Source organism: Lissotriton vulgaris, unplaced genomic scaffold (assembly GCF_964263255.1).
Source record: "Lissotriton vulgaris unplaced genomic scaffold, aLisVul1.2 SCAFFOLD_892, whole genome shotgun sequence".
Lineage (NCBI taxonomy): Eukaryota > Metazoa > Chordata > Amphibia > Caudata > Salamandridae > Lissotriton > Lissotriton vulgaris.
This window is the reverse complement of record NW_028254288.1, coordinates 705,016-721,473: the sequence shown is the minus strand read 5'-3', so window position 1 is coordinate 721,473 and position 16,458 is coordinate 705,016. Positions and strand designations below refer to the sequence as shown.

The 16,458-nt window shown below is 52.7% G+C and overlaps 1 protein-coding gene across 1 annotated transcript in view; it reads left to right on the top strand.

Annotated features, from left to right (window-relative positions):
* LOC147659591 (mitochondrial 2-oxodicarboxylate carrier-like) overlaps nt 1-16,458 on the top strand; it is a gene marked incomplete at its 3' end in the record, with an annotated part of 710,830 nt that overhangs the window by 27,747 nt on the left and 666,625 nt on the right. The window contains exon 2 of the mRNA XM_086951622.1: nt 257-391. Within this exon, the coding sequence (XP_086807748.1) occupies nt 325-391 (67 nt within the window). The remainder of the gene's footprint in view (nt 1-256; nt 392-16,458) is intronic.

Here is a 16,458-nt window from a genome sequence, read left to right as displayed (position 1 = left end):
CCTGTGGTGCGGCTGCGGGTGGTGTGGCTGCGGGTGGAGAGGTGGAAGCAGGAAGGGAGGTGGTCACTTTTTAGGTATCTCCTCTGGTCCTGTGGTGGGGCTGTGGGTGGTGGGGTGGATGCAGGAAGGGAGGCGGGCCCATGGCAGGTATTTCTTCTGGTCAGGTAGAGCTCCATGAAGGAAGTGTTCATAACCCGGTGACGTGCAGGGACGCAGAGGAAGGGGCAGGAGCTGAAACGTGTCCTTTCTTTCACAGGTCGAGAGACCGCCCCTCCCTGAGCGCCAGCGCTGCTCAGAAGACCCCACTGCTCCCTCCGCGGCAGGATGCCGGCTGAAGGTGTGAGCCTGGGCACCGAGGCGGCCCAGCAGGTGCTGGCAGGAGGCTCTGCAGGTGAGTGCTGCTGGGGGTGGGGGCAGGTGGGGTATTGGTTACTGTCGGATCCTGTGTTTATCCACATGTTCACCCCCTCTTCATCAATACACCCAGACGGCCACCCTCCCATTCATCCAGGGCTGAGTACAGACCGGGGGACTAGGCCCAATCAGAAGGCACAAACCGTGCACTGGAAGAGAAATACTGCACACAGGAAGACACAGAATCCGAGAGCATTCACAGAACACACCGGAGAAGCAGAATACACGGGGGGTGACACAGACCACACACAGGAAGACACAGAATCTGAAAGCATTCACAGAACACACCGGAGAAGCAGAATACACAGGGGGTGACAGAGACCACACACAGGAAGACACAGAATCTGAAAGCATTCACAGAACACACCGGAGAAGCAGAATACACGGGGGGTGACACAGACCAGACACAGGAAGACACAGAATCTGAGAGCATTCACAGAACACACCGGAGAAGCAGAATACACGGGGGTTGACACAGACCACACACAGGAAGACATAGAATCTCAAAGCATTCACAGAACACACCGGAGAAGCAGAATACACAGGGGGTGACACAGACCACACACAGGAAGACACAGAATCTGAGAGCATTCACAGAACACACCGGAGAAGCAGAATACACGGGGGTTGACACAGACCACACACAGGAAGACATAGAATCTCAAAGCATTCACAGAACACACCGGAGAAGCAGAATACACAGGGGGTGACACAGACCACACACAGGAAGACACAGAATCTGAGAGCATTCACAGAACACACCGGAGAAGCAGAATACACAGGGGCTGACACAGACCACACACAGGAAGACACAGACTCTGAAAGTATTAACAGAACACACCGGAGAAGCAGAATACACAGGGGGTGAAACAGACCACACACAGGAAGACACAGACTCTGAAAGTATTAACAGAACACACCGGAGAAGCAGAATACACAGGGGGTGACACAGACCACACACAGGAAGACACAGAATCTGAAAGCATTCACAGAACACACCGGAGAAGCAGAATACACAGGGGGTGACACAGACCACACACAGGAAGACACAGAATCTGAAAGCATTCACAGAACACACCGGAGAAGCAGAATACACGGGGGTTGACACAGACCACACACAGGAAGACACAGAATCTGAAAGCATTCACAGAACACACCGGAGAAGCAGAATACACGGGGGTGACACAGACCACACACAGGAAGACACAGAATCTGAAAGCATTCACAGAACACACCGGAGAAGCAGAATACACGGGGGTTGACACAGACCACACACAGGAAGACACAGAATCTGAAAGTATTCACAGAACACACCGGAGAAGCAGAATACACAGGGGGTGAAACAGACCACACACAGGAAGACACAGACTCTGAAAGCATTCACAGAACACACCGGAGAAGCAGAATACACAGGGGGTGACACAGACCACACACAGGAAGACACAGAATCTGAAAGCATTCACAGAACACACCGGAGAAGCAGAATACACAGGGGGTGACACAGACCACACACAGGAAGACACAGAATCTGAAAGCATTCACAGAACACACCGGAGAAGCAGAATACACAGGGGGTGACACAGACCACACACAGGAAGACACAGAATCTGAAAGCATTCACAGAACACACCGGAGAAGCAGAATACACAGGGGGTGACACAGACCACACACAGGAAGACACAGAATCTGAAAGCATTCACAGAACACACCGTAGAAGCAGAATACACAGGGGGTGACACAGGCCACACACAGGAAGACACAGAATCTGAAAGCATTCACAGAACACACCGGAGAAGCAGAATACACAGGGGGTGACACAGACCACACACAGGAAGACACAGAATCTGAAAGCATTCCCAGAACACACCGGAGAAGCAGAATACACAGGGGGTGACACAGACCAGACACAGGAAGACACAGCATCTGAAAGCATTCACAGAACACACCGGAGAAGCAGAATACACAGGGGGTGACACAGACCAGACACAGGAAGACACAGAATCTGAAAGCATTCACAGAACACACCGGAGAAGCAGAATACACAGGGGGTGACAGAGACCACACACAGGAAGACACAGAATCTGAAAGCATTCACAGAACACACCGGAGAAGCAGAATACACAGGGGGTGACACAGACCAGACACAGGAAGACACAGAATCTGAAAGCATTCACAGAACACACCGGAGAAGCAGAATACACAGGGGGTGACACAGACCAGACGCAGGAAGACACAGAATCTGAGAGCATTCACATAACACACCGGAGAAGCAGAATACACATGGGGTGACACAGACCACACACAGGAAGACACATAATCTGAAAGCATTCACAGAACACACCGGAGAAGCAGAATACACAGGGGGTGACACAGACCAGACACAGGAAGACACAGAATCTGAAAGCATTCACAGAACACACCGGAGAAGCAGAATACACAGGGGGTGACACAGACCAGACACAGGAAGACACAGAATCTGAAAGCATTCACAGAACACACCGGAGAAGCAGAATACACAGGGGGTGACACAGACCACACACAGGAAGACACAGAATCTGAAAGCATTCACAGAACACATCGGAGAAGCAGAATACACAGGGGGTGACACAGACCACACACAGGAAGACACAATCTGAAAGCATTCACAGAACACACCGGAGAAGCAGAATACACAGGGGGTGACACAGACCACACACAGGAAGACACAGAATCTGAAAGCATTCACAGAACACACCGGAGAAGCAGAATACACAGGGGGTGACACAGACCACACACAGGAAGACACAGAATCTGAAAGCATTCACAGAACACACCGTAGAAGCAGAATACACAGGGGGTGACACAGACCACACACAGGAAGACACAGAATCTGAAAGCATTCACAGAACACACCGGAGAAGCAGAATACACAGGGGGTGACACAGACCACACACAGGAAGACACAGAATCTGAAAGCATTCACAGAACACACCGTAGAAGCAGAATACACAGGGGGTGACACAGACCACACACAGGAAGACACAGAATCTGAAAGCATTCACAGAACACACCGGAGAAGCAGAATACACAGGGGGTGACACAGACCACACACAGGAAGACACAGAATCTGAAAGCATTCACAGAACACACCGGAGAAGCAGAATACACAGGGGGTGACACAGACCACACACAGGAAGACACAGAATCTGAAAGCATTCACAGAACACACCGGAGAAGCAGAATACACAGGGGGTGACACAGACCACACACAGGAAGACACAGAATCTGAAAGCATTCACAGAACACACCGGAGAAGCAGAATACACAGAGGATGAAACAGACCACTCACTGTAAGACACAGAATAAGTAAGCAGCCAAGGAACGCACGTGAGGAAGCAGAACGCACATGGGATGAGACGGTCCACTAACAGGAAAGCCTGGAATCAGTAATGGTCACACATAAAGAAGCAGCGCTCACAAGTGGTGCCACACAGTACACACAGGAAGACACCACACATAAAAGGCACTGTCATTTACGATGCTAATAGTTTAAACGCCCCCAAATGTGAGACCTGCTGCATTGCAAGTGCTGGTTCTTAAATGTGCCCGATTCCGCGCTTTCACTTTAATAGCGGCCCGCACCTTTCTTTAGACAAGCCGCATCTAAAGAAAGGGGCGCAGGCGCCATTAAAATGAAAGCGCGGAACAATCGTGCAGGCCCCAAACACGGGCAACTTGTCATGGCAACAGAGAGCGAGGCCGAGCAGTAGGGCTGGTACCAGGCGCAGCATCCATATTGGGCGTGTAGTCGCATTAACAAAGTAATTTAAAACATATCAAGTAGGGCGGCCAGGTGTGAAGGAGCATAGAGCGTGCTGATGTTCTGTGTTGTGCAAAAGTACAGAGAGGTGCGTGGTTGCTTAAAGAGTAAGCAACTAATGTAAAAGCCTTACCAAGAAATAAAGTTCTGCGAAGAGCCGTGAAGAGGGGCGGGAGCATCTTTCAAAGATAAAGCGCAGCTTCCATGATCGCGCGCCGCGCTGTCAGGAAAGCAGGGTGGGCTAGGAAGAGCCCGTCGGACCTGCAACAGCAGCGAGAAGAAAGACAGTAAAGAAAAGGGTGCTTACAGACTGTAGATAAAACAGACCGTGTAATATCACAATGAAAAAGTCTAGTCCTCATTGGAGGTTAAACAAGCATTTGCAATGCAATTGGTCTCGCAGCATTAAAGTTTGAGTTCTTGGCATTGTATATGACAATGTGTTGCATGAAATATTTAGCAAAGTCTGTATTGGTGTTAAAGGGGGCAGGGGGGTTCTGGCATACTACCTACCCATGGATGGGCACCACTTAAAATGAAAAAGTAGAGCTGGTCTGCTTCAAAGCTTGGCGTCCTCGCTTCTGATGAAAGCAAGTTCTGGCCTGTTACCAGTGCTTGTCCCATCATTTTCACACAGTAACGATGCTTCAAGGTTTGTTGACACTAAGAATCTGTCTTGTTCCCTGTCTCTAGAGGAATGTGTTTTAATAATTGTACGTTTTTTTAATCACCTCTGCTCCCACAGACTATCACTCTCATTTGTTTTCATTTTTCTTACATTTCAATTAAAGCACGCGCCTTTTGAATTGTATAGCTGTGCTGGTAATGTTTGGATAAAATATTTCACTTCTGATGAACAGGGAGGCGTATATTCTACAGCTTGTTGTAATCAGCCCATCTCACTCTGGGCAGTCTCCCACCCCAGCCCTCATACCCCTGCTTTTTTGTTGCACATCCCACATTGATAAGGTACCCCACTGGCAGGCTGGGGTCGCTGGGGTGCAGGGTGACAGGGTCAGGTATTGTCTTTAAATTCAGTCTAGCATGCAGTCATCACACAAGAGCATCCAAAAGTGCTGTTACGAGTCCTGCCCCGAGGCTTGCCAGCAGTGCGGGCCCCAAAAAAAAGTGTTAACTTAGCAACGGGACGCAATAGCAACCAGTAATGAGGGACGGCGCACAAGGCCTCTCAGGGTCCTCCTGCTGCTCTCTGAGGCCTCCCCTCACTGTGCTGCTCACTGAGGCGCACACAGCCTCCCCTCGCTGTGCTGCTCACTGAGGGGCACGCAGCGGCATGCCTATCCTCGCTCTGCTGCTCACTGAAACACTCACGTCTGTCTAGGCAGCTCACTGAGTGCATAGGATGTCCGCCGTGTTGCTCATTGCGGGCAATGCTGCATTCTCTGGCTGAGCTGCTCACTGAACGCAAGGGGTGCCTTTATCACTGTGGTGCTCACTGAGGCATTCAGCGCCTTCTTTGCCTGCGTTGCTTACTCAGGAGGATGAGTGTCTTTTCCGTGGCACTCACCGAGGCACACGGCCACTCCTCCCTGCACTGTTAACAAAAGCACATAGCGCCTTTTATCTTATCTCCGCACTCTTCACTAGTGGACAAAACAGTGCCAATGTGCTGTTCATAGAGGAGCAGTGGTTCATTTGCATTTGCTGCTCAGTGTTCCACCAGTTTATTGTGCAAGGGAAACTAGTTGAGCGACCCTCAGTGTTGTTGTCCTTGCACAATAAACTCGTGTGCATATTTGATGTACTGCTTCCTTTCGCGCGGTTGCCACGAGACCTAAAAAATGACTTTTAACTATTTTTTTTTAAGTACTTCTCTTTTTCCTTTAAGGAAAGCAATGCATTTGTTTAAAAAATGATTGCTTTATTTAAAAACAATCATGGTGGTCTGGTGACCTTTGCAGACTGCACCATCTGTGTGATGTCTACAGATCATTGTGGCTCGCAGTTTACGACTTATCTCATTAATATTCATGATGTTGGTAAAATTGTGACAAACTTTGATTCTGTATTTTGTAAACCGCCCTATTAGTACACAAACTGGTTTGCAAAATACCATACTTGTCGTAAAAATACTGGTCGCAAATTGCGACTTGTATTTTGTGACTAGTTCATAGTACTTCTGGCCTCTAGCCTGTATGCTAGTTATTGCCTGTGAAGGAGGGCCCTTGTCTGTGCGCATTTGTATGTGCTCATTGTCTGTATGTACTCATATGATGACGTATTCCTCCCTGTGCTAAGAGTCCCGTATATATTGGTTAAAAAAAACGTGCCTTTAAAAAGTAGCTGAGAAACTTCTAGGAGAAGCTGAAATTGACGTCGGTGATGTTTACCTCAAACATTACTGCGTCTATCATTTAACCACAAAGTTCCAGACTCGTATTAATTGCATCAACAAAGGCAGCTGTACTCTGTTAAGTAGGAGGCCATGCCTAGTTTACAGTAAATAGTACCCGTTGCCAGTCTTTTTAAATTCACACCACACAGCTGCGAAGGTGGCCTCTATAGTAATCGGCAATGCATGGTTTTGGTTTTTTCACTGCTAGCTCCACTACGGAAATAACTGTTGGAAAATCGGTCTCCATAACATTTTTTTTGATGTTATGGTTTGTATCGAACTTCCTCCGTCGGTTTTATAGCATGTTACTTATTTGGAAATTAAAGTAGGTGCCCCACAATTGGGTTTGAACGCTACATACATGTATCGACAAAATACGCATTCTAAAAAAAAACAACATGTTCTGCTTTTTGATGCCTATGCTTTTTAGCAAATGACAACTATCTAGTCATCGGACTTTCTACATCGTTAATATTGTCTCTCTCTGCGTTTGATATGTGACTTTGTTCTCACGTAGTCACTGTGGAGTGTGGATTTTTCAAAATATAATGGAATGTGGCTACGAGCCGTCGCAGGCACCAGCATCGTAAGGCAGAGTGAAAGTACATTCCTGGCAGTGGTGACGGGAAAAACAAGACGTGCGCGCGCAAAACGAAACCTATCGTGCGGGGGGTCTTCCGTTTTGTGAAGCCCGCGCCCACGGAGTGCCTGGAGGAGCAGTGGTGATGCAGGGCTCCCATGGCCGAGGGAGAGCCCCGCGGAGGCTGCACAAGTCCGGAGTGCCGGTGAGTGAGGAAGGGGGGGATGCATGTATGTGTGCGTGTGTGTGTGTCTCTGTATGCGACGGCGGAGGGGTGGGGGGGAAGTCTCTCCGTGCGTGTATGTGCGTATATGTGCGCTTGTGTATATGTGCAGGGGGAGTTGTGCCTGTGTATGTTTGCGCTTCCCAGGAGACAGCCACGGCGCGCGCGTTCGGCCTGCGCCGATCGCCTTTTGCGAGATACGCGCTGCCAGGTGCTGTCTCCTGGGAAGCAGACCCAGTGACAATAGATCTCTGGCGAGACAGCGCGTACGCGCTGTTCAACGCCACGAGACCTAAAAAGCAGACAAGGCGGTACTAAGGAGGAATGCCATGCCTATTCATGAATCAAAAGCAGCCATTTAGAAAGGACAGTAGCAGGAGCTAATTGAAACGATGGGCGGAACATTGGCAGTTTCAAGTCCATACAGCATGCCTCGTGGGGGCAGCACATGCACTGCCCAGGCTCGGCCTAAAAACAGAACACACAGGATAACACAGACCCCACACAGGCAGATACAGAATCAGTAAGTAATGACATAACACATATTAGGAACAGAACACACAGGATAACATAGACCCCACACAGGCAGACACAGAATCAGTAAGTAATGACATAACACACATTAGGAACAGAACACACAGGATAACACAAACCCCACACAGGCAGACACAGAATCAGTAAGTAATTACAAAACACACATTAGGAACAGAACACACAGGACAACACCGACCACACACAGGCAGACACAGAATCAGTAAGTAATGACATAACGCACATTAGGAACAGAACACACAGGATAACACAAACCCCACACAGGCAGACACAGAATCAGTAAGTAATTACAAAACACACATTAGGAACAGAACACACAGGACAACACCGACCACACACAGGCAGACACAGAATCAGTAAGTAATGACATAACGCACATTAGGAACAGAACACACAGGATAACACAAACCCCACACAGACCGACACAGAATCAGTAAGTAATTGCATAACGTGCATTAGGAACAGAACACACAGGATAACACAGACCCCACACAGGCAGACACAGAATCAGTAAGTAATGACATAACACACATTAGGAACAGAACACACAGGATTACGCAGGCCCCACACAGGCAGACACAGAATCAGTAAGTAATGACATAACGCACATTAGGAACAGAACACACAGGATAACACAGACCCCACACAGGCAGACACAGAATCAGTAAACAGTCAAGAGACACATATGAGGAAACAAAACAGACACAGGATGACACAGACTACAAACAAGAAGACACAGAATCTGTAAGCTGTCACGCTGATGACCTAACTGGCAGATCACTGTCAGATTGGTGGAGTGACGTGTTCTCACACACTACAATGCCCCTCAAGGATCGATAACATTCCCCACGGCCCAACCCGTTGATTTGTGTGTGAAATCACTCGCAGAGCTCCCAGAAACCCCTAGCTTGTCTTCCCACCAACATCTCGATGATACCAAGATCCACCTTTAAATAAACAACCATCTGCCCATTGACTGCAAACAGTACCACATATCTCAAATGCAAAACGGGGCACAGCCTGGCTGCTGAAACTGGACTGAAGTGGAGCTTATTTCCACAACACACGTCAGTGTGGATTTATTCAGACAAGGTGTTTGGTACCAAACCCCTTTGGGTACTGTGAAGCCATCAGGGAGTTGGGAAACGGGTAGTGACGGGTAATCAGCCCCTGACTCGGTGTGGCTTAACCTCTGCACTGGTGGTATCGAAGGGTGAACTCCGATATCACAGGGACACATCCACCTATGCCCACACTGTGCACCCTGCCTTAGGGCTCTGAGGCCTGCTGTACGGGTGACTTACCTATACCACGCACAATGCAGGGTAGGCGTGGCACAGAGGGATGCCTGCCAGGTCGACTCTTCCGTTTTCTTTGCACCAAGACATGCAGGCTGCAAGGGCAGTTGGCCTGAGCTTGGGGAGTGGTCCCCTAGGGTGGTATTGCTTGTGATGCAGCCCTAAGGGACCCTCTTTAGGTCCCCTGCCCTAGGTACCAGGGGTACCATTTTCTGGGGGCTTGCATGGAGCTAAAAGTGGTGCCATTTGTGGAACAACAGTACAGTTTACGAAAGTGCACAGATGTTAGGGACCTGGATAGCAGGAACCCAGCACACTTTTGGTCAAAGTTCCCTCAGATACCAGGCAAAAGATGGGGCTAACCATGTCAAAAGGGGCACTTTCCTACACCCTTTATATGTGACTATTCGAGAGTCGGTTCCCGCCCTCGCTCCCTTCGCTGGATGGCCACATAGGCCTAGCTTCTCTATATTCAGATGATCCCATAGGGCTCGACTAGTCCTGTCCCATGGTGTGTAATATCAGCCTGTACACGGATTCGCCAGGAGATTTTGGTACCAGTAATGGCTGATGTTTGTTATGTTTTGTTTTTAATGCCAATGAAAAAAATCGAGCACAGCCCAATGTAATTGCTTGTCCAGAGAGCAGAGCCCAGTTAAAAGGGTGCTTGCTGTGCAGCACGTTCTGCGGGCAGGTTCATTATTTGAAGTTCAGTGGCAAGAAAGCTGGGGCTGCATCGGTCAAGCCACCAACAGCGGCTCAGAGGTGCTGGCCACTTGGCCTCATTCAGTGTCGCTCCCCAGCGGCCTCAGTTAAGAATCTCTCTGTCAAACTTTTGCAAATAACTTTATCTCTTGTCCCACAAAGTAATGCAGTTGTTCTTTCCTTCTCGTTCAGCCTAAAAGTTCTGCACAAAGTACTGTTTCTTGTACCTGAAGCCCAAAGGGGACAAGTAACTATTACTACTGCACTGGAGTGTGTGTGAGGCCCCCAGAATGCCAACTAACCACATCCCAGCATGCCCCTGTGCTGGTGGATCATGTAAATAGCATTGTAATAAGGAGAGCACATGTGAGCCCACTCCGGTGACCCCTTCACTGCTCCCGGTGACCCGTGGATCCTGCTCCAACTCTTACCACAGACCTTGACGGTTTTTACTGCTTAGGACCAAAGTGCTGTGAGGCGGACATCCCTGTATCAACCCACCAGGCCCGACAGCTCAGGTGTCCACTACCCTTTCAAAAGTAAGAAAACCTGACAATCTCTGATGTCTGGCCCATGACTAGTTCAAACTCCCTGCCCCAAAGACTAGTTAATGATCACCGGGAATCCAGGCAAAGATTAACCTTCCTCCTTCACCCACCAACCTCCACACACCCCAGTGGATAATCCTTTGAAGCCTGGAGCCTGGCATCAGGGAATGATGTGGTGAACAAACTCTCTCCACGACTAAAAACAAAATATATATATCCCTCTCCCCCAAGGTTACACAGAATCCATCACAGGACCCGTGAGCAGACACAACACTCCCAGAGATGCAGAGAGCACAAAGTGGAAGACAAATATCCAAGCAGTGAATGTAACGACTGCAAAACATGAACCCAGTGCCAGTCACAACTACACATACAGACACCACTGCAAGCAGGCTGCCACACGCTATCTTCATAGCACATACAACCACGCACAAAGCATTGTCCACAACCAGTTATGGAACTCACACCAACAAAAAACTGCACTCTCAGGTGTAGTCACCCACTGTCAAATTACAAATGGCACAAGGGGCACTCAGACTAACAGACAGATCCCTGCCCCTAGGCAGACAGACACAGGACCCAGCTGCTCCCAGGCAGTCAGACACCAGGCCTGGTCCCAGGCAGTCAGACACAGGACCCCGCTGCCCCCAGGCAGACAGACACAGGGCCCTGCTGCTCCCAGGCAGTCAGACACAGGGCCCTGCTGCTCCCAGGCAGCCGGACACCGGGCCCTGCTGCTCCCAGGCAGTCAGACACCAGGCCCTGCTGCTCCCAGGCAGTCAGACACCAGGCCCTGCTGCTCCCAGGCAGTCAGACACCAGGCCCTGCTGCTCCCAGGCAGTCAGACACCGGGCCCTGCTGCCCCCAGGCAGACAGACACCGGGCCCTGCTGCCCCCAGGCAGACAGACACCGGGCCCTGCTGCCCCCAGGCAGACAGACACCGGGCCCTGCTGCCCCCAGGCAGACAGACACCGGGCCCTGCTGCCCCCAGGCAGACAGACACCGGGCCCTGCTGCCCCCAGGCAGACAGACACCGGGCCCTGCTGCCCCCAGGCAGACAGACACCGGGCCCTGCTGCTCCCAGGCATTCAGACACAGGGCCCTGCTGCTCCCAGGCAGTCAGACACAGGGCCCTGCTGCTCCCAGGCAGTCAGACACCGGGCCCTGCTGCCCCCAGGCAGACAGACACAGGGCCCTGCTGCCCCCAGGCAGTCAGACACCGGGCCCTGCTGCCCCCAGGCAGGCAGACACAGGGCCCTGCTGCTCCCAGGCAGTCAGACACCGGGCCCTGCTGCTCCCAGGCAGTCAGACACCGGGCCCTGCTGCTCCCAGGCAGTCAGACACCGGGCCCTGCTGCTCCCAGGCAGTCAGACACCGGGCCCTGCTGCTCCCAGGCAGTCAGACACGGGGCCCTGCTGCTCCCAGGCAGTCAGACACGGGGCCCTGCTGCTCCCAGGCAGTCAGACACGGGGCCCTGCTGCTCCCAGGCAGTCAGACACGGGGCCCTGCTGCTCCCAGGCAGTCAGACACGGGGCCCTGCTGCTCCCAGGCAGTCAGACACGGGGCCCTGCTGCTCCCAGGCAGTCAGCCACGGGGCCCTGCTGCTCCCAGGCAGTCAGCCACGGGGCCCTGCTGCTCCCAGGCCGTCAGACACGGGGCCCTGCTGCTCCCAGGCAGTCAGACACGGGGCCCTGCTGCTCCCAGGCAGCGCAGTCAGACACGGGGCCCTGCTGCTCCCAGGCAGTCAGACACGGGGCCCTGCTGCTCCCAGGCAGTCAGACACAGGGCCTGCTCCTCCCAGGCAGTCAGACACAGGGCCCTGCTGCTCCCAGGCAAGGCAGTCAGACACAGGGCCCGCTCCTCCCAGGCAGTCAGACAGCGGGCCCTGCTGCTCCCAGGCAGTCAGACTCATGGCCCTGCTGCTTCCAGGCAGTCAGACACCAGGCCCTGCTTCTCACACCGAGCCTGGTCCCAGGCAGTCAGACACAGGGCCCTGCTGCTCCCAGGCAGTCAGACACCGGGCCCTACTGCTCACACCGGGCCTGGTCCCAGGCAGTCAGACACAGGGCCCTGCTGCTCCCAGGCAGTCAGACACAGGGCCCTGCTGCTCCCAGGCAGTCAGACACAGGGCCCTGCTGCTCCCAGGCAGTCAGACACCGGGCCCTGCCTGGGACAGGGCCCTGCTGCTCCCAGGCAGGGAGACACCGGGCCCTGCTGCTCCCAGGCAGTCAGACACGGGCCCTGCTGCTCCCAGGCAGTCAGACACCTAGCCCTGCTGCTCCCAGGCAGTCAGACACCGGGCCCTGCTGCTCCCAGGCAGTCAGACACCGGGCCCTGCTTCTCCCAGGCAGTCAGACACCGGGCCCTGCTTCTCCCAGGCAGTCAGACACGGGGCCCTGCTTCTCCCAGGCAGTCAGACACGGGGCCGTCAGACACGGGGCCCTGCTTCTCCCAGGCAGTCAGACGCGGGGCCCTGCTTCTCCCAGGCAGTCAGACGCGGGGCCCTGCTGCTCCCAGGCAGTCAGACACGGGGCCCTGCTGCATGCAGGCAGTCAGACACCGGGCCCTGCTGCTCCCAGGCAGTCGGACACCGGGCCCTGCTGCCCCTAGGCAGTCAGACACAGGGCCCTGCTCCTCCCAGGCAGTCAGACACCGGGCCCGCTGCCCCTAGACAGACAGACACTGGGCCCCGCTGCCCCCAGCCAGACAGACACAGGGCCCTGCTGCATGCAGGCAGTCAGACACCAGGCCCTGCTGCTCCCAGGCAGTCGGACACCGGGCCCTGCTGCTCCCAGGCAGTCGGACACCGGGCCCTGCTTCTCCCAGGCAGTCAGACACCGGGCCCTGCTGCCCCCAGGCAGTCAGACACGGGGCCCTGCTGCTCCCAGGCAGTCAGACACGGGGCCCTGCTGCTCCCAGGCAGTCAGTCACGGGGCCCTGCTGCTCCCAGGCAGTCAGTCACGGGGCCCTGCTGCTCCCAGGCAGTCAGACACAGGGCCCTGGTCCCAGGCAGTCAGACACGGGGCCCTGCTGCTCCCAGGCAGTCAGACACGGGGCCCTGCTGCTCCCAGGCAGTCAGACACGGGGCCCTGCTGCTCCCAGGCAGTCAGACACGGGGCCCTGCTGCTCCCAGGCAGTCAGACACGGGGCCCTGCTGCTCCCAGGCAGTCAGACACGGGGCCCTGCTGCTCCCAGGCAGTCAGACACAGGGCCCTGCTGCTCCCAGGCAGTCAGACACAGGGCCCTGCTGCTCCCAGGCAGTCAGACACCAGGCCCTGCTTCTCACACCGGGCCTGCTCCCAGGCAGTCAGACACAGGGCCCTGCTGCTCCCAGGCAGTCAGACACAGGGCCCTGCTGCTCCCAGGCAGTCAGACACAGGGCCCTGCTGCTCCCAGGCAGTCAGACGCAGGGCCCTGCTCCCAGGCAGTCCTACTCAGTCGTGCTCACAGACGGTAATACACAGCTCTGATAAGTGGTAATCTCACACAGCTATTTACAGGCGCTAAAACACAGCGTTTCTTAGAGATAGACACACAGCCCAGCATACTGCAGTCAGTAGAAAGCCCTTCTGACAGGCAGTAAACACAGCCCTCCCTGCAGGTCGACACACAGCCCTCCCTGCAGGTCGACACACAGCCCTCCCTGCAGGTCGACACACAGATGATGGCTTGCAGCCGTGCCCAGTAGATCCAGAGGCAGCACATATTATGTTCCTGTTGCAAGCAACCTTTGACCCTTGAAGAACCTCCCCTCAACGCTGAGTCGCAGCTTTTTTGTGTACTTTGGAGTTTGAACGTTCATTCTAATGTATATTCGATGCTTCTGACTGCTAAACCAGCACGCGTGTGCAAAGTGAATCATTGTCCCACATGGCAGCTTTCACCCTGCACTGACCAGCTGTCCCTGCGTGGCAATGAATACATTCACACATTGGCCTCTTGTCCTGATGAAGGCCCATTGAGTCGATGCTGAAGTGGAAACGTGTCTGTGACCTCTATGCCTTCTGTAGAGCCAGAATCATCGTCCTCTCCATTTCAGTATTTTAAACCAGCATCAGCCCGCAGAGCCGCAGTGCCCAGCATCAGCCCGCAGAGCCGCAGTGCCCAGCATCAGCCCGCAGAGCCGCAGTGCCCAGCATCAGCCCGCAGAGCCGCAGTGCCCAGCATCAGCCTGCAGAGCCGCAGTGCCCAGCATCAGCCCGCAGAGCCGCAGTGCCCAGCATCAGCCTGCAGAGCCGCAGTGCCCAGCATCAGCCCGCAGAGCCGCAGTGCCCAGCATCAGCCCGCAGAGCCGCAGTGCCCAGCATCTGGCACCGCCTTCAGCTGCCGCCCTCACTTCTTTGAATGTCCAACTCATTTTCTTTATTTATTCAGCTACACTTCTGTGGTTTATGGAAGGATGTCCGATCTGGACCTGGCCCTGGAGTTCCCCTCTGGTGAGACCCTTGCAATCATTAACAAGGACGCGGTTACATTCTGCTCTCTGTGAACTCTCGCCCCTCTCTGGACATTCATATTCTGAACACACTCAGACCTGCTCGTGTGTTTCGGTCTGGCAGCAGCCTGGGCGGTCCAGCCTCAGGTTTTCACCTCTGAATGCAGGGGCTTTCCTCCCCCAGTGCGGAGCCCTTGTTAGGTCGAGCCTAAACTGCGCTTGCGCTGTCGGCGATCTGTTGTCTGTACTTTGTGGAGTCTGACTCCTCCCATGCTTTGGACTGGCTTCTGTGTGTGTCACTTAAAAATGGTATCCTGCAAATGGCTACTGGTGGGTGCATGTCCCACCTTTTCTCACAAGTTCACTCCCACTTCGGGTTATAAATAAAGATTGCCTCAGCCCCAGATGATGTAAAACCCCATAATCTGCCTCTGTGATCGCTGGTGCGTGACCAAGACTACACACTAACAAAACAAAATAAATGCAAAGACGTGGACAATTTGACATTTTTACTGGCAATCCTGCTTCTAAACATTTTGCGTAATACATAGTTCTGCTACATTAAGTATAAAATGCAGACATGCTGACCATCATACCTGATTCTGGCGAGAGACTCATGATTTTTTAAGCCAATCCCCCTCCTCAAACTGCCTCTGCTTCAATATAACACAATGAGAATATTAAACTCCCCACATTATTTTTTTCTAAACATCATGCTTTGCGGGTTTAAGATGTCACTTTTGTTAAACATTTAAAAATCAGTTTGCTGCATGTTTGGACGCCAGCCCTGGGGTGTAAGGCCGGTATAATTTGTTATAATGTATTGTGTGAACGTTGCTCCCAGTTTCTGTGTTGTGAATTGGCCTGTGCTGATTCTGCCAGAGCAGCACTCAAGGAATTAAAGTAGAGCCACTTTAACCCCTTGCGTGCTCCTGAGCACTACCTCGCTAGTGCTGCCATCTTTTTTTTAAAATAGTTTTTACTAAGTAAACAGGTAGGGCGAAGAAGCATACATTTGCAGCATAATTAAAGATATACAGTACAGGCACAGTCAAGCGTAACTAATGTCCAAGTAACAAAGTTGCAGGAAACACTTTGAATTAGGCACAACAATGCATTATCACACAGGATCGTAATCGCAATGATCAGTCTGAGGCAATCTCCTCTTCATTTAGTCTAGGGGGCTCGCAAATGTCACCCCTGAACCTATTCCAAGCACCCCATGTTTGTCCCCATTTCCCAGGGCACCCACGGTGGACAAATACCGCCTTCTCCGCCACCATTGCATCATCCATGTCCCTGCACCAGTTCCTGAGTGTGGGTAACACATCCGAGCCCCACAGCCTGGCTATATTGCGTTTCGCCACCATCATACCCAACATAGCCCAATCCTGTTGGCGATGCGTTAAGTTATTAGCTTCCCATACATTCAGCAAACAGCGCCGGGGATCAGGCAAAAGGGAAATAGATAGAGTCTGAGAAATGGTGCGCATCATGGCTGTCCAGTACATTGTTATCCTACCACAGTTCCATAAAGTATGAGAGAA